Source organism: Abramis brama, assembly GCF_963993115.1.
Source record: "Abramis brama genome assembly, chromosome: 15".
Lineage (NCBI taxonomy): Eukaryota > Metazoa > Chordata > Actinopteri > Cypriniformes > Leuciscidae > Abramis > Abramis brama.
The window spans coordinates 5,147,493-5,167,243 of record NC_139977.1 but is presented as its reverse complement, the minus strand read 5'-3'; the positions used below and the strand labels follow the sequence as shown (position 1 = coordinate 5,167,243).

The following is a 19,751-nucleotide window of genomic DNA, read 5'->3' as shown; positions in this document are numbered from 1 at the left end:
TTTATACTAATTATAATGAATATAATCCAGACGTTTGGGTAAAGTCCCTATGTGTACATCTTATAGTGGGATAATAACATGATTGTGAATTTTTATTGGTTACTTTTGATGTGGGAATGTAATTAGGACAAATTGATAAGGATTGTGCATATTTGTCTTATCTGTCACACAATCTCTGAATTAAATATTAACATAAAAAATGTTGTCACACCGGTGGACAATATTTGGGACTACCACACAAAAAAGTTAATAAAATGCTAAATAAATAAGGAATTAGAAAGGGACACGTTCAGTTTTGAGTTATTCACATATTAAGCAATATAATTATAAGACATTTGACATACATTTTAGAAATATTTTTTCTTTTTCACTTTGGATTTGAGTTCACGTCAACCACCCATTTATCTTTGTTTGGGCAGTGTATGAGCACTAAACAAAGTCTTTGGTGGTTGTGTCTAGCTGGCATTCAGGTGGTCAAAACTAATATGATCCCCCAGTCATTGCATGCACATCTGCGGATATGTGTGGCCTTCCAGAATGTTTTTGTCACAGAAAGAAATGCAACAGTATAAGCGGCAAGAGAGGAGGTGTGTTGGTAAAACAGAGAAGAACGTACTGCATCTCCAGAAGTCTGACTGGGCATTTGGTCTCTGAGGTGGATCTCTATGAGCCTCTTTGGCATCTCTTTAAATGTGCCATCGTAATGTAAGGTACTCTTACTGGTTTTGGTCGTTCCAGCCCCTAGGGAAGTGGCGTCTGTTTACAAAGTAATGAGACTGCATTTTAAAAAGAGGTGGGTCAACCCTGATATTTTTCGTCCTCTGGAGCATGTGCTGTTTTAATTCAAACGAAAAAAGGTTTCTACATGCACTAGCATGAAGATGGTTCTATTAAATATTAAATGGTTCTATTAAATTACCTCACAAGATCTAGATGTTCTATTTTTAAAATGAAGACATGACATGGGGATGGCAATGGGCATTTGCAAGCATTTAAAGTAGACTTGAGTACGTCAACATATACAGATCTCCCAATTATAACAAGGATTGTATTTTGTAAATTATCAGATTTTTTTTATCTTCTGTGATTCCTTGTTGTGATAGTCTTTTAATATTAGGAGTTCTGTTGGTGCAAGTTTTTTTAATCTTTGGTGGATTCTTTCAACCGAACTCAATCTGTAGTGGTTTCTCTGCTCAAGCAGGGTCAGGCACTGGATCTGGTTTTGTCTTCGGGTGTCCCGGTGTGTGAGTTTGCTATAGAAAATATTTGATTCTCAGATAATTTTCTCCTTATGTTTAATGTTTTTTCTCTCTTCCTACTTCGGACAGGCCGCCGTGCTAGTTCTATAAATGCTCTGTCTGCCTTTAATTTTCAGAGTTTATAATTCCTGTATGCAGTTTCAGATTATTCTCCATGTAGGGAGTAGATGAGTAGGTGGCTGACTTTAACTGGTTGCAATGATATCTTGCTTACACAAATGGAGACAAGTAGAGAGGAAATTGAAAAAAGATAGACTCCAGGTTTCATATGAGATACTTAGAGATGGTATGGTTTTGTCTCAACAGTTTGTTTAAGTGGTCAAGGCAGTGGTTTTGGACTTAATTTGTCAGAATTGCCATAGTCCTAAAGTATTATTTTGCATAATAAATAGAATCCTGAATCCTGAGGTCCAGTTTCATAGACAGGGCTTAGACTAAGCCAGGATTAGGACTTTTATAAATGTACCTTAGAAAAAAAACATTACTAGACAAAACAATGGCACTGACATATTTTAAGATATGAAACATGAGACAGCTGAAACATGCATTTTAGTCCCGGACTAGCTTAAGCCTTGTCTGTGAAACTGTACTAATTTTTCTGATTTTGCATTTACAAACAGTCCAAAACGCAGCTGCTAGACTTGTGACTGGTACTCACAAAGGTGAACATATTACCCCGTCTTGCCCTCTTTGCACTGGCTGCCAGTCTGGTTTAGAACTGTTTTAATTGGACCGGCACCTTCTTATCTTTCTGACCTTTAGAGTATAAACTCCCCTGCTCTGCTAGATGTATAAGAGCTTTAGATCAGAAACTCTTACTGAAATTGTTTGAGTCAATAGGTGGGAATCAAGAGGATTGCACTAAAGTGGTTCTCGTCTTATTTAAATGACAGAACTTTTGTCGTGAAAATAGGGAGCTCTATTTCCACCTCTGGGCCTATCTCTTCTGGGATTCATCAAGGTTATTTTCTCTTTATATGTTTCTGCTGGGATCTGTCAAAAACAAAATGTGGCATATTGTTTTTATGCAGAAGACACTCAAGTTGTATCTATACCTGTGAAGTTTAATGGCAACTCCAAACTTGGGTCTCTTTTAGTGCAAGCACGCTACATGTCGGAGCACTGTCTACGAAGCTATCGGCTCAGACAAACAGAAAACATTTAAATAAATTTTATTATTTTAATAAAAAAAAAAAAAAAACTATTTCATGAGTTATACAAGGAATATTTGTTAAATGAAAACAGAATAACATGTCTTGAAATGCAGTTTCAGATTTTTATATTATGTTTACAAAGTCCAATATTTGTAGAAATTATTGATTTTCCATCCTCATTTTCACTCTCTGTGGAAAACACTCAATTTCAAGGGGCAGATCTTGCGGAAAACAGAAGTCACGAACTGCTGTGATTGGCTAAATTTCATCGCACCATATCCATGCCCTCCTTTACTGCATGTCATGTGTTTTGATACTCGAGATAGCAAGCGCTGTGATAGAGCCGGTTGAGCCTGAGTCAGATTTCGAGGAAGAAGAAATTGAAACCCTGACAGTAAACTAATGCCTTGTTGAATTGCTGACGACCTCCATGCACTCGTGCTACTTCTGACGAAGGACAAATTAATCTGAAACGTTTGCTTTGTCGTGTTCAGTGTAGACACGGTGAGATTAAAAATAAGTGTACTTACCAGCGTTGCCTCCGAGGACAAAATGCTTGCCACTGCCAGAGATGGGCAGAAATACACGAAAAATGTATAAAAATAAAAATACAAAATGCCTCAGTTGAAATGTATCAAAATAAAATATCAAATATAATTAAAATTTTAAATTATAAAATTTATTTAAAATATAAATACAATACTTAGGCTTCTTGAGACTAAGATATTATTGTTATAAAAATGTAATTACATTTTTATAAATCATAAGTTCTGATATTTATTTTTTTGTAATGTGTGAAAAGTATTGATATGAAAAGTTTCCTATTTGTACATGATTCTTTGATGTTTTTCATAGTGGGATTTTTGGGGAATTGTATTAAATCCAATGCGGGTCAATTTGACCCTCTCAATTTTTTTAAAAATTAAAAATAAAATAAAAAATTTTACCCAGAAATCGAACATTATACAAGGGTTAAATTGAAGTATCTCTACTTTTGCATATAGTTTTCATTAGATGCATTGAAATTGATAGTGATGTGTGGTGTTTTGTAATCTTGATTGTGTAAAAAACTTGTGTTGTTTTTAAATGTGCTATAGAAGTAAATGTTGATTGAACAAATGAACAGGAACTAAACACACAAAGAAACTAAACAAAGCAGACTAAACTTGACAATAATGATGGATATTGTGAAGCATGCTGTATATCATCATAGACGCATGATGCTAAGAATCAGCTACATAACCAAATGCATACTGTACAAGGGTTTTAGATTGTGTCCATTGGTTTGCAGTGTGTGTGTGTGTGTGTGTGTTCACTACTTACTGCTCCTAATATATGTGCACTAACTTGGATGGTTTAATGCAGAGGACAAATTTCGAGTATGGTTGCCATACTTGGCCTTCACGTCATGTCACTGTCACTGCCAAAAGTGGCAATCGGAAGAGATCAGCACATATTAAATGTACATTGTTTAAAACCAAATTCTTGTTGCTTCAACACAGCAGATAATTTAGAATTATTAATGGTAATACACTGAGGTCAGAAGTCACTGCAGGAAAGATGAGCTACTGAATAAGAAGATACAAACTTTTTTTTTTTTTTTTAAATTGCCTCTTAAAGAACAAGGGCATTACAGCAATGATTACAAGCGAACAGAAACAGGAAATTTGCTTTCAGTAAAATATGAACATGCTTTTAAATGCAAATGCAGCACACTCATGTTGCACTGCATTGTATCATCAATATACATATTTATACAATTTTAAAAATGTTTACAAATGTGAATGTCAAAAACCATCTACAATAGTTTTAAAAAGGACTGCATGCCATAATATTGTGACTGTAACACTGCAAAAATCTTTCTTATTGATCAGTATTTCTTTATCGTTTTCCAATAAAACATATCTAGACAGCTTATAACAAGATGTGTTTTCAGAATATTTCAAATATTTTTTTTCCCCTGCTTGTTTTAAGTATAAATTTAACTAAATTTAGTGGTGTTTATAGTCAAGATAAAACATTTTGCCACTGGAGTAAGAAAAATAAATTTAATTCAAGATAAATTCACATAAATATTGTTTAGTTTTCATACATAATTTTATTCTCAAGTGAATTGCCTTGATTTAAGGATGTACAAAACTGTACAAAAAAGACAGAAATACTGCTTATGAAAACACAACACAAAGGTTGTACATCATGTAGAAAGTAAACAGAAAGTTTTACCCAAGGAGGTTCTGGCTGGCACTGCATCCTTGTTGATCCAGAATGAAACCCATGACAGGACAACGATCAAAGTACAGGGTATATACGTCTGGATGGTGAAATAACCCATTCTTCTGCTCAAGTCAAAGAAGACTGTCAGAACCACATAATCTCCTGGGGACAGAACAAAATGTCATATTATGAACAATATGTATCTTCTATACATATCTTCTCACTCATTATTACAATTTTCTATAAAAACCTCCCTTCAATACTTTAATTACCATCCTTTGTCTATAGATTACTGGGCATTCTATTAATCAACTTTTTAAAGTCAAATCACCTTAATTTCTAGAGCACTTATGACAATACATATTGTTTCAAAACAGCTTCACAGTAATTGAACAGTACTAAACAACAGTACTGATTCCCCATGTTCACAAGAAAAAAAATCGTCCCGGGTTACGTATGTAACCCTAGTTCCCCGAAGGGACGGACGCTGCGTGTAATCGCAGTGGGAACGCCTCCAGCGTAGTGCGTCTGAAGCATGAATGAAATCAGTCAATGGAGAGAATGAGCGTCACGGCGAGTGACGTCATCGACCAGGAAACTATAAAGCACCCCAGAGTCATAAGCACGCCAGATTCTGATGTTACTGAAGCAAGCGAACCAAGGGGGTGCCGGGAGTATGGCAGGACACGCAGCATCCGTCCCTTCGGGGAACTAGGGTTACATACGTAACCCGGGACGTTCCCCTTCAGGGACTACCGCTGCGTGTAATCGCAGTGGGAACGCAATACCCACATCCCCATACGAACAAGTCCCCGCCGTGTGTGATTTAGGAGACACAAGCCGACGAGAGAACCTGAGCCCCAGGAGTGGAGCTAAAATCAAGAGAATAAAATCTGACAAAAATGTGCGGTGAGGACCAGCCTGCCGCATCACAAACGTCTTGAAGAGAAGCCCCTGAAAGAAGAGCTTTAGAGGCAGCCATGCTCCTGGTAGAATGGGCCCGTACAGCCAAAGGTGAAGTCTGACCGGCCGAAGCGTAAGCAAGTGAGATGGCCTCGACCACCCACTTGCTCATCCTTTGCTTAGATGCAGGACACCCCTTGTTAGGTGACCCGAAACAGACAAACAATTGTTCCGATTTCCTCCACAGGGCAGCTCTGTGGACATAAGCATCTAAAGCCCTAACAGGGCACAGCAAATTAAGTTTCTCCTGGTCTGACGTCAAGAAAGGCGGAGGACAGAAAGCCTGCAGTACAATAGGTCTAACAGAAGTAGTTGGTACCTTAGGAACATAACCTGGTCTCGGATGGAGAAAGGACTTAGCCATACCAGGAGCAAATTCCATGCACGAGGGAGCCACCGAAAGTGCTTGAATATCTCCTATTCTTTTTAGAGATGAGATAGCGAGAAGAAGGATAGTCTTGAGAGTAAGAAACTTTTCAGAAACTTCCTCAATGGGCTCGAAAGGAGCTAGGGAGAGACCTTCTAAAACAATGGCCAGGTCCCAAGATGGTACCCTTGTGCGAACTGCTGGCCTCAGCCTCAAGGTGCCACGAAGGAAGCGAGATATAAGTGGGTGTCTCCCGAGGGAACCTCCACTCGAAGGAGCGTGGTAAGCAGCTAAGGCCGCCACGTACACCTTCAGTGTGGAGTGGGATAACCCCGTGGAGAGACGGTCCTGCAGGAATTCCAGCACTGTACCAACCGGGCAGTTAACTGGGTCCTGCTGGCGCTCTCCACACCAAGAGGTGAAAAGTTTCCACCTCGCGGCATATAACTTCCTCGTGGCAGGAGCTCTGGATTGGAGGATGGTCTCAACGACCTCAGTCGAGAGACCAGAATCTATGAGCTGGGCCCCCTCAGAGGCCAAGCCCACAGCCTCCATAGTTCTGGGCGGGGGTGAAGGATCGACCCACTCGCCTGAGAGAGTAGGTCTCTCCTGATCGGTATCTCCAGGTGAGAGCCTTCGAGGAGAGACACTAGGTCCGCAAACCATACTCGGGCCGGCCAGAACGGGGCTATTAGCAGAAGACCGAGCCCGTCCTGGCGAACCCTCTCCAGAACTCCCGGGAGCAGAGCGATCGGGGGAAATGCATACAGACGTGACCTTGGCCACGGCTGTACCATAGCGTCCAACCCCAGTGGGGCTGGATGGCTGAGAGAGAACCACAGTGGACAGTGTGATGTCTCTCGGGAAGCAAATAGGTCTACCTCGGCACGACCGAAATGTTCCCATAGGAGCTCCACCACCTCGGGGTGAAGTCTCCATTCCCCGGGCCTCGGCCCCTGCCTCGACAGAATGTCTGCCCCCTGATTTAAATACCCCGGGAGATAAATAGCTCTCAACGAAAGAATTTTCCCTTGGGACCATAGAAGGATCTGACGTGCCAGTTTGTAAAGCGGGCGAGAACGCAGACCCCCCTGATGGTTGATATAAGAGACCACCGATGTGTTGTCTGTTCGGACAAGAACATGGTGGCCCCTTAGGTCTGGGAGGAAGTGTTTCAGAGCCAGAAACACTGCCAGCATCTCTAGACAATTTATGTGCCATAGACGATGATGGTCCTGCCACAGACCCTGAGCTGGGCGACCACTCATGATCGCCCCCCAACCCGTGAGAGAAGCATCCGTCGTTAGCATTACGCGACGACAAGGAGCTCCCAACACCGAACCTTGGGACAGAAACCAAGGATCTTTCCACATGATCAGGGCACGATGACACCGTCGCAAACTCATGATCGTGCGGAGCGGATTTCCCCTCGGGGAGAATCCCTTGGTTCTGTGCCACCACTGTAGCGGTCTCATGTGTAAGAGGCCAAAAGGTATCACGTTGGACGCAGCTGCCATGAGACAGTTTCTGGAATTGTTTCACAGTGAATGACTGGCCTAGCTTGACCTGATCTACTGCGGCGAGAATCGAAGCAATACGAGCAGATGACAATTGTGCCTGCATCGTCGTCGAATCCCACACTACATCGAGAAAAGTGGTCAACCCCAATCTCTTGATGTGAGCAAGAACGACATCTCGATGCCGAACCGCCTGTTGTTCCGATTGAGCTAGAATCAACCAATCGTTGATATAATTCAGAATACGGATGCCCTGCAGCCTTAGAGGGGCTATAGCTGCATCCATACACTTTGTGAACGTTCGGGGTGACAATGCTAGGCCGAACGGAAGAACCCGATATTGGTACGCTTCGCCCCCTAAAGCGAACCTCAGGAACTTCCTGTGTTGAGGGAGGATAGATACATGGAAGTAAGCATCTTTTAGATCTATCGTGACAAACCAGTCCTCGGATCTGATTTGTGACACGATCTGTTTGAGAGTGAGCATCTTGAATTTGAGCTTCCCTACAGTGCGATTTAAGAGACGCAGATCTAAAATGGGACGCAACCCCCCGTCTTTCTTTGGAACGATGAAGTACCAGCTGTAATATCCTAACTCCCTGCTAGGGGGAGGAACCCGCTCTATAGCTCCTTTTAGCAGCAGAGTTTTTACCTCCTGTTCCAATATCAGAGCCTGCTCGGAGCCCACCACTGTGGGTAGAACCCCTCTGAACCGAGGTAGACGCGTTCTGAACTGAATAGCGTACCCATTCTCTATTGTATGCAGGACCCACTGAGATACATTGGGAAGAATTTTCCATTCCGCCAGAAACTCTACTAAGGGAACCAGCCTCTCGAGGCTGGTCTCTGGTTGAAAATCCCGAGTGACAGACGCAGCGCCCTGTAGCGGCGCACCGGCAGGGGACAGCTGGTCTGGGCACTCCGCAGCCCTCCTCGGAGGAGGCGAGCGTCCCTCGGGATATCGCTCGCCGAGTCTCTCTACGCCCTGTATAGGCAGAGTTAGTAGAACAGACCCCTGAGGGCACCGGGAAAGACAGGGCACCGTGGTTTTGTGAGGTGTACTCAAGTCTTTCACGATGGGGACCACCCTCAGAGTCCTGGCGTTGATTGCGTCAGGATCTTTTCAACGCGGCCTTCTTGGTGACAATGACTGTCCTCAGATCAGCCCTGCCCCGCGAAGACCGCGTCTGAGAGCGCCCCGCCTCGTCCCTCCGATTTTGCGGGGGGGCACGAGACGCAACACTCTGTTTTTGTTGTACTCTCTTAAAAGAACTACTCGGTGGCTGAGGCTGCCCTCGCCCAGCAGCCCCAGGAATTTTTACTTTGAGGGGAATAAATTTCTGAAATGCTGCTGATTGTCTTTTTTCTTCCTGGAACCTCTCAGTAACAGAATGTAAAGCATCACCAAATAAACCCACAGGAGATACAGGGGCGTCTAACAGAACAGATTTCTCTTTTTCTTGCATTTTGCTTTGATTTAACCATAAATGCCTCTCTGTGGCCACCAGGGCTGCCATAGAGCAACCAACTGATCTGGCCGTCTGTCTGGTGACTCGAAGAGCGAAATCAGCTGTCTGTCTGAGCTCATTGATCGTCTCAGCAGAAATTTCCCCCTGCTCGCTAGCTTCCTTAAGCAGGTCAGCCTGATAAGCTTGCATAATAGCCATCGTATGCAAGCACGCAGCTGCCTGCCCCGCCGCCGAATAAGCCTTCCCCACCAGCGCTGATGTATTTTTTAAAGGTCTGGTGGGGAGAGCCGGTGCTTTCAGCGATGATGCCGATTCGGGAGAGAGATAGCTCGCGAGCGTCTCTTCCGCCCTCGGCATCGTCACATAACCACTAGATTTAGCTCCCATAATATTTGGAAGTGAGTGTGTAAATTCTCGCTGACATTGGTTTAACCCAGGTCTTCGTCACCTCGGTGTGAAGATCAGGGAAAAAAGGCAAACACCGGCGAGAGGGCTGAGTGCGCGAGGGCAAAAATCTATCATCAAGTTTGTTTTTAATATGAGACTCAGATGGCCACTCAATACTGAGCTTCTCAACAGCACGGGAAAGCACATTCACAAGCTCATCATCGGGCGGAGACTGGAATGACGAGTTTCCAGCCTCCTCTGATCCGAAGCTTTCAACATCCAGCTCCTCAGAACTGGATTGCTGAAGCTCCGGAACAATATGTGCCTCAACCCGGGGAGAAGTAGCGGCAAACCGCGCTTCCACAGCCGGGATAGAGGCACTGGATCTCTCCGGTGAAGGCTGAGATAGGGCGGGGCCCGTCTCACACCCCTCAGTGAGATCCATTTGCGATCCCCACGACATGAGCCTCCGCTCTGCCTCAACAGAAGCGGGACCCGAGCCGCGGGGAGCGCGCAGCAAACCGCCCTCCTCGAAGAGCGATCTGCGAGAGCGCAAGGTCCTCATTAGAAGACGCTCGCAATGCTCACAATCAGCCCCCTCGAGAGCTGACTGGGCATGCTGCACTCCCAAACAAGCCACACATAGTTGATGCGAATCCCCGCCTGTGATGTATCTAGTACAGGGGGGAACGCATCTCCTATAATGAGACTCGCTCGTCATGTTCTTTTGGCTCATATTTTGGTTTATAATTTATATATATATATATATATATATATATATATATATAGATAGATAGTGAAAACTCCTGCCAGGGACAGACAAACACTAAATAGACAGTTCAAACACACACAGATCGCTGCTGAAGTAACAGAAGCTGGCGTGCTTATGACTCTGGGGTGCTTTATAGTTTCCTGGTCGATGACGTCACTCGCCGTGATGCTCATTCTCTCCATTGACTGATTTCATTCTTGCTTCAGACGCACTATGCTGGAGGCGTTCCCACTGCGATTACACGCAGCGGTAGTCCCTGAAGGGGAACAGTCAAGTACGCCGAAATGTTTGACTGGTAGAGGAAAATACTGGTTTCAAATCGGACTGGCTGCTGTTACAGCATTTCCAGACATCAGCTGTTCCAGCAAGAGACGTGGGGCTCTGCAGCCATCAGGCAAAATGCTGTTTGGGCTAGAGAATCATAAACTGGATGTTAAAGGAAAATGTAAAGGTCAAACTACAGAACAGGACATTTATGAAGTTGCAGGAAGATCTCCATGCAATAGACAACTTCACATTAATATGCAACACACAGAAATACAACATAAGGACATTATAGCAAGTTATTCATAATATACGTTATAATACATTATATCTTTTCATTAAAATGCCTTATAATATTTGCAGATTCCTTGTTACATCTGAAATTAGTCGTTTTAATGCATTATATATTCTAAAGTTGTTACCATGCATGAATAGATAAGTATTATAATGTATTTTATAACTGTGGTTATTATTCATGAGACCATTTACAATGCATTATAAGGTGTATAACAAGGCATAATGAATGCATTAAAAATACTTTTAAAATGCATTATATATGAAGGCTTTAAGTAATGTGTTAACAAATTACAGGAACATTACACCATTAAGTAATGTTAATTAGCATGATATTATACATATACAGGGATAGCATGATAGTATACATAAAACTCTAAAATCACTATGCAATAATGAGTGTGTGAAGTAAACGGGTCTAAACGAGCACAGCCTTGCCGTCTCTGCACATCTTTCAGAAATAAGAGCTTTGTCAAGAGTAATATCAACCAAGATAATAGGCTATATAATACGCTACACATTTTCTACTATCGGATGTCAACTTAAATGTTTTAAACCTTGTACAATATGATATATGAATATGTAAACTATGAATGAAATGAGAAGTTGCCGCGTTGCCGTCTCTGTGCATCTCTCAGAAATCAGAGCTTGCCAGGAGTAATATCAACTAACACATATTCTGCTATTTTATGTCTATTTAAACGTTTTACGATATGTTTCTCTGCCTCAGTCTCTCCCAGAGCATTTAAGAATCTATCATAAATTGATAGATTTGCATTTACATGCATAGTACAAGTTGTTTAAACAATTTTTCATGTTCATGTTCTATAATCAGCTATTATATATAGGGTACTTTTATTTAAGGTTGTGATTGTCCTGCCATAAAGCACCCCTGGAAAATAAAAAAAGAAAGATTTTTTCTTTCTTTTATATAACATTTAGTACACATGTTTTAATTAGAAGATATTTCAAGTTTTATAATTATAATAAAAAAAGAATAATTTAGTTACACAGTGTATATTTGTTAAATGAAACCTATGAGGGGAACAGAATTACTTTTAAAAATGGCTTTTCATTTGATTTAACTCCTGCCCACTTGCGGTTTTATCCGAATAAAGATACAGATAGAAATAATTTGTGATTGCTACAGATCCAGATCCATATATATATATATATATATATATATATATATATTTCGACTGAGACTTAAAATTCACTTTGCATGTTTCGGGTAAGCAATTGATAATTGCATACACATTACCAAGATCACATGTAAAGCACATCTTTACAGAGGCAGAAAAAGAAAATGATGAGATGTTAAAGTGTAATTCAAAACCTTACAGCTACAGAAGCAAGGTTGAATGTGATAACAAAGAGGAGGCTAACCCCATCTTTGCAGAACTTGTCCAATACTACGAGACTGAGTGGCCTGAGAAACATGTCCTTCCACCAGAGCTCGGGCCATACCGGCCTGAAAGAGAGAATCTGGAGAGCTACTCCTCAGGGGCCAAAGACTTGTGATTCCCCACTGCATGAGGCAAGAAATCCTCCACAGTATTCACAAAGGACACCAAAGTATTGTCAAGTGCAGAGCTTGAGCCCGTCAGTTTGTCTGGTGGCCAGGACTATCCGTGCGCATCAGTCACCTTGTGGAAAACTGCAGCTTCTTTTCACAGAACAGGCCAGAGCACAGAGAGGCCTTGTTGAGCACTCTAATGCTGGAGAGACCATGGCCACAAGTTGGCACAGATGTATACTTCTGGAATCCTTGTTTATTTTTCGTGTCTCAATAGCCACGTTTCCATTACAGATTTGTGCAAAACCTTTGTGATATTTTCTAAATGTTGATTAAAAACTATTGCGAAATTCCATTAACCGATGTTATGTGACTAAAATGTAAATCATGGCAATGGATGTTGGTAGGTTTATGTATATCCCAGCCACCACACTAGCCATTATTTTTAATCGAAAGAGACATAGGTGTGTTATCCAAGCATTAATGGCAAGGAAAGCCCCTTATACTTTGGAGCGCCACGTGTTTCTCCCTCATATCTGCTTCAAGGTCTTGATAAACTGTGGCATTTCTTTGTTGTTTAGAATCCAGTATTCCCGTAATGCTTTTGTCTTTTATGAATTTAATAAAGAACTCAGTCTCGTCTTCTGTCCTAACATACCGCACCTTCTTTAAAGAATGATCGACTTTTACGTACGTCAGGTGACCTGTTAATGCGAAAAAAACTGTTTCCATTGCAGTTTTGCGAAATATTCCTTTTTCGAATTGCCTGAAAAACCACCTCATGCGAGCGTAAAAACCTTTTTGCGATATATGGGAGTCTTTGCAAGTTTTTGACGTGTTTCCATTGGGCGTATTTTCAATTCGCAATTTCAATTTGCGCAATTTGAAGGGTAATGGAAATGCGGCTAATGTCGACACATCCAACACAGTCATTGCAACCCTACAGGAGGCATTCAGCTGCCATGGAGTTCCAGTGAACTCACTGGCACAAAAAATCTGATTTTTACTCACATCTTTCACAGATAGGAATTTGTTGCACACGTGTAAACACAAAAATCTGCACGAGATCTGACTTTTTTCACATCTGTTCTGAGCCACTTCCAAATATGGTTTTAAATCAGATACATATCTGATATCTGGACATCTGGTCTGCGTCTAAACACGTATATCCTAAAACTCACAGCTAAAGTGAATGTAAACAGGCCGGATAAAAAAAAACCAAACATATATGATCAAAAGATCAGATCTGTGCATTAAGACATTAAGACTTGCAGTGTAAAACGCAACCTATTATGTCTCAAAATGGACCAAAGTACAGTTGTATACTTTTAAAAAATGTTGTCAATGGGTTCACACACATTACCAGCAGCCCGAGGAGGAAGGGAGAAAAAAAAACCTGTGATGAAGTATCGTGCTACACTTCTGGAAAATGGGTACTCTCCAGCGTATGCACAATGATGCTACAGCTTTCAACTTTTCTATTCCCTCGCTGGCCGGACATCAAAGGATTCAGAAAAGCGAGCAAAGGAGAAACAGCAGCAGCAGTACAATTTACATGTCCCTTACCAACAGTGCAATCTGGTCAAAGCATGTGGCTGAATGATAAGGAGCAGACTTTTGTCAAGCAAAAACACCCAGTTCTTACGTTATACACACTGCTGAGAGACTGGTCATGTGTACAGTTTACATGCCTCAACTTCTGAAATCTGCTGTCACAACTGACACAGCAAAGGTGTTCTGTAAAGGGTATCATCGGTGTCTTGGACGGACATAATTGAATTTAACACTTGTGGTCCTTTATGTGTCCCTTAGTAGTTATCCTTTTCACAGCAGCGCATTATTCTAAGAATTCAATGGCTAATCAGGGATGCAAACTTATCCGGGGTGGAAAGGCCAGTTTCTTGAGGCAATTACCAGTCAGTGAGTGACCCCTTAAGAGTGGGATCCAGTGAAGACAGACTCTGAAAACCTGTGTTAAATTGCATTTGCAGAGCACAAACTGCATGTTTTGGATTCTTGGTTTTGAATTCTTCTGCTTCTCAAACCAGCTAGATTTCTCTTGCATCTTGTCTGTGAAGTCAAGCTCTACCAGTGCTTTGGAATGAACATTTCTCAGATATTCAGCTTTGATTAAACATGCCATGAAGTGTGTAAACACTTCAAGTTGCTTTTCATGTAACTTGTGGACTAATGTCTGGCTACCCTGTGAGAAAAATAATATGTCTTAATCGTCTAAATTGATATCCGATTTGCCTCTGATCTGCAGTACCCAATCTGAACCCACTTTATTTACGAAAATATTGACCTGCAATCCAGTAGGGGGCGCACCACGACGCTTGTGAGTTGAGTTGACTCAAGACCGGAAGTTGTTCCGTGAACACGCTTTGGATAATATTGTTTTTTAAATATAGAGGTAAATTGTGTGTTTTTTTGGGCAAACAAAGAACTTGCTTGGATTATTCTAATGATGTATTTCCTATCGCTCTGGACCTTAAATTGCATTGCTCCCAATGGAGGAACTGAAAGCTCTCGGATTTCATCAAAAAATATCTTCATTTGTATTCTGAAGATGAACGAAAGTCTTACGGGTGAAATAGTCTGTTCCTTTGCCTTTTTGATCTCAGACTCTCTGCAGTTTAAGATTTCTTTGTTTTGACAATGATCTTACACAGAGCACCTTTAAAGACCTCTTCCCTTTGTTAAAAAGTTAGAGATGAGAGTGTGAGGTAACCTACTTGCTCTTCTGAGAAATCACTTCCTTCCTTATTTTCATCTGCTGATGGTATCATTAAAGGTACCTGCAACTGCAATGTTTCATACATACTGATCCTGTTCTTTCTGATGACAGGGCACTTTTCTGATGGACTGCTCCCAAATTGTACTTACCATATTCCGCAGTTTTCAGTTTGTATTCATTAAGACCTGCATAAGTTGAAGCCCCTAAGCAACCTTTTCGAATGGCAAATTGCTGCACAAAAACACCCTTATTAAGCATACTCAGCAATGTCAAAGTCAAACACCAATGTCTGCGTTTACTGTACTTATAAGGCATCACAGATCATCAAAAATGCACTTTTTTTCAACCATTTCAACATATTTTCAATTGTTTTAGTACAATGCACAAACTCACAAAGTATCCTTTTTACTACAGATAAGTGTTTTATCTATATTAATGTTTTATTCACAGTAATTGCCCTTCTAATACTGCAAAACTTTTCAGCTGCATTTCTTCTTATTCGGTTAAATGTATTTTTCTATCATTTTATCCATCTGATCTTAATGTTTTATCCAGGTAGACAAATCTGCTACCTTCTTTCCAAGTGCTCCAGCACTTGGGCAAACAAAGCACTTCTGTTCACGGCTGTTGTTTTCAAGTAATCCTGAATATTGATCAGCTGATACTGGTGTGTTTCATTAGGTTTGGAGACAAACTCTGCTGGATGGTAACTCTTTGTGGCCCTGTTTACATCTGGTATTAAGTGGACGAGGGAGACATACCCATTTACACCTGGTGTTTTAATCCATCTCTTTTGTCAACTTTCAACCACTTCTGTCCTGATTTCTTTGAGGGGTCTACGGGCGGCTAAATGGGTCTGGGTTTTTTCAGATCTTTCGATTTAATGGACAAAATAAGCTCACACAATTTACATATGAACATGACCGGAGATGACGGAAAAAGCAGAGCAGTAGTACAGAGAGCAGTAGCTTTCGTTTCTGCCGCAAGACCAGCTGAACGCTATGAGTGCGTGTTAGAAATCAGGAATGGTGAGAGAACATTGCGTTCGGTACATTTTTAGGCTTATCTTCAAACCAAACTTAATGCCGACAAAGTATAAATCCCGTCTGGCTAGCACACTTCGCATTATGTTTACGAATTAGGTCAGTGGGCGGAGAGTAGACAGTCTTTTGTGGCTGTTCGAACAAATTCGACCACATGAGAGAGAGAGAGAACAACTACATCTAAATTAAACAACTACAGCAGAATATCTAAGTGAAGTGAAAGACTGTAATTTAAGAAGAACAATGACAAAGTACAGACTAAGCAATCAAACTCTGACCATAAAGACACCGAAAGAACTGGCTGCCCAAAGAGATCCGGATCTGCTGTACTGTAGCCAAGGAGATGTAGAGCAATACTTCCTCACAAGCTGCCATGAGGAAATTCTATCCAAATTTTGAAATAATTTGCCTTGACTTTAGAAACTTTCACTCCATATTTATAAGTGGAAAAGAGATTACATAAATACACAATTAACTTGATGTAGCATAATTAATATTATACAACCAATTAACCTTTTTGTCCAGCAAACACTCTTTTATTATCATCTGTCTTAATCATCTGTCAACTCTCAGAAAGTATATTTTTTGTGGCCACAGAAAAATGGGTACAGTACTACTTAGAGCATGTGGCTGTGAACACATTGTTAAAGGGACTGTTTTGCAAACCATAGAATCAAAGTAATAGTAATAGTAATCAAATCACGAAAACACATAACTAGTCTAAACAAACACATACACACAATCACACATGAGTAAAATGGAAAGTGAAAGTGAATGAATGAAACCGGAACAGAAACCGGGGGATGAAACTCAAGTTAACCAACTTAATAAAACCATCAATTGTTTCCTGATATAAAACACACTGGCAACAAGGGGTCTACAGCTTACACAAAACCTCTGTTTAATTAGTTAAATGTACAATACTTGCACAATGTCTTAGCCACTGAAGAGCATCCGGATACACAGTCTCAGAAGACAATGTTGATGGTTCAGTAGTTTGATGGTGACAAACTTGATGAAAAATGACGAACTTCTGCAAGGTTAGTCTGACTCGGTTGTTATTGGGAAAGTTAAACGCCTAAATAAAACTGTTCATCATATAAAGCAATCGTGTATCTTCAGAAAATTTGGACTAAACCACTTGATTCATATGGATTAGTTTTACGATCTTTTTACGAACTTTTTGAAGCGTCAGAGTGGTACTTGCATCAATGGAGGGACAGAAATCTCTCAGAGTTCATTTGAAATACCCTCATTTGTATTTTGAAGATGAATGAAAGTCTTACGGGTTTGGAACGTCATGAGGAGTACATCAGGAGTAGTTCCAACGAGTTTTAAACATGATCTTGTACAGCCCCTCTTGAAAAGAACAAATTTGGATCAGAGTGTTTTACCAAATTATCGTCCCATCTCAAAATTAAATGTTTTATCTTTAGTCTTAGAAAAGGTTGCTTTAAACCAAGTGCAGTCTTTTCTAGATCAAAATGACATTTGTGAAAAATTTCAGTCTGGGTTAATGCAAATCATTGTACAGAGACGGCCCTGCTTAAAGTTTTTTTAAATTTTTTTTTTATATATTCTAGTGACTCTGTGATTCTAGTCCTGCTAGACCTCAGCGCAGCGTTCGATACTATAGATCACAACATTCTTATTGCTCGCAACATTCTTATTTAATGTTTAAATCTTTTCTCTTTAATAGTGTCACAAATCCAGGCTCTGTGGCTCCCTCTGATCCCCACCAGAGGGCACCATCACCTGAGTACTAACTTCATCACGGACTTCATTTCCCATAATCCCATACCTGGTGCTGATTGCCCGCACACCTGATTCCCATCCCATGGACTATTTAACTAACACTCTCCCAAACCATCATTGCGAAGTTTTGTTTTGCTGTGGCTACATTTCTGAGCGTATTTTCCTGTTTATGGTTTACCCCATATGGCCCCGTATGGTAAACAGTCCAAGGTGTATGATGATATATACCATGTTACGACTCTCTGCTGCCTGCCTACTTACCTGTGCTTTGTCTTCCTGAATTAAGTCTGTACTGTTTGGTGCCTGTCTTGATCTCCTGCCTGGTTTGTGATTACGTCTCTGATCTGTCTAATACATCCCTGTCGCTGTTGACTGAACCCTGCCTGTTTGTTATACGAATATCCCTTTTAATAAAGCTGCAAATGGATTCCAACTCTGCTGACTCATCGTTACAAATTGGACCTTCTCAGTTAATATTGGTCAACTTTACTCCAAATCTGCTTCCTTGATTTGTGATGTTCCGCAAGGTTCTAATTTTGGTCCAATTTTGTTTTCACTTTGTTACCTTTAGGTTCTATTTTTCAAATGCATGGAGTATCTTTTCACTGTTATGCTGACAACACTCAGGTGTACCTACCTCTACAAAAACAGGACAGGTGGTCAACTGAGTCATTACTAAACTGTTTACATGAAGTTAAATTACAGATTTAACTTAAGCAAAACTGAGATAATCTGGTTTGGGACCTCCGATTCCCAAAATCTTTCTGATATGGGAAATGTAGCTCCATTCTGTAAATCAGTGGTTCATCTTGGAGTACAGTTTGATGACTCTCACATCGCTACAGACATTTATCACATAGTTTAGCACTTGTATATAACTATTTATATAAATGTACTTGGATTTATTATAGGCTACACATGCATACTTAATGAAAGTATGGTAATGCTTATCAGAGTTCAAGGACTTTGATGAATATGTAACTTTACATTGTCGAAACGTTAGTCATTGTTTTGCACCTTAAATAAATAAATTAATAAGAAGACATCTGTGTTGCACCGGTGATTACTTTTTTCTGCTTTGTTTTGTCCTGCCCTGGTTGCATCGGATTGTTGTGGATTGCAGAAGCGCAGAGAACCTTATTTTTCATATGGTAATGCTTATTGTATTTAGTTAAAGAAGAATATTTCATACAGTACCTCAAACTTCTCTGATAAAAGCTACTGGAGGCAGTCTGGCAGAGGCAGTGTTATGCTCTAAGCAATGTTCTGATGTGAAACCTTGGGTCCTGGCATTCACGTGGATGTTAACTTTGACACTTACCACCTACCTAAAGATTGTTACAGACCATGTAACACCCATTCATGGCAATGGTGTTCCCTGATGGCAGTGGCTTCTTTCAGCAGGATAATGCACCCTTCCACACTGCAAAAACTGTTTAAGAATGGTTTGAGGAACATGACAAAGAGTTCAAGGTGTTTCCTTGGCCTCCAAATTCTTCAGATTTCAATACGATTAAGCATCTATGGGATGTGCTGGACCAACAAATTTGATCCATGGACCCAATCTTGCTAGCCTGGATGCCAGCCGAACTTAGCCCCGCCCACAAAACTTTTAGGTCGGGAAGTTCGGTCTGGACTCGATCCGTTGAGGAGCTATTATGCCCGAACAAAAATTGTTCGGACCAATCAAATTGTCAGGGCGGGCTTTATACGATGATGGACAGATGAGCAACGGTAACGTAATCATCCACGTCATCAACGAGCGCTTGGGGTTGAATTCAAATGACTGCTGCTGGAGAATAGAGATTTCACGAGTTCACGCTTACAAATAAGTCAGATAGAATAAATGCATATTTGACATGCTGTCTGAGGAGAGGCTCCGGGCTCGGTATTCGGCCCGAACCCAAAGCATTCCCCCGTATTCCAGGCTGTGGAAGAACAAGCCGAGAGTGAGTGGAGGGATGCTGAAAACTGTCAAGGAATGTTAGGTGAGTTGACAGACTGACTAAATATATGCTTCCTCTCATGCTGATAGTGTAG

General features: G+C 41.0%; 1 protein-coding gene across 3 annotated transcripts in view; it reads right to left on the bottom strand.

Moving 5' to 3' along the window:
* Positions 1–19,751, bottom strand: part of gabrg2 (gamma-aminobutyric acid type A receptor subunit gamma2) — a 107,553-nt gene that overhangs the window by 18,359 nt on the left and 69,443 nt on the right. For all 3 annotated transcript variants that reach the window (XM_084138011.1, XM_084138010.1, XM_084138009.1), the window contains exon 7: positions 4,637–4,789. In XM_084138011.1, the coding sequence (XP_083994137.1) occupies positions 4,637–4,789 (153 nt within the window). The remainder of the gene's footprint in view (positions 1–4,636; positions 4,790–19,751) is intronic.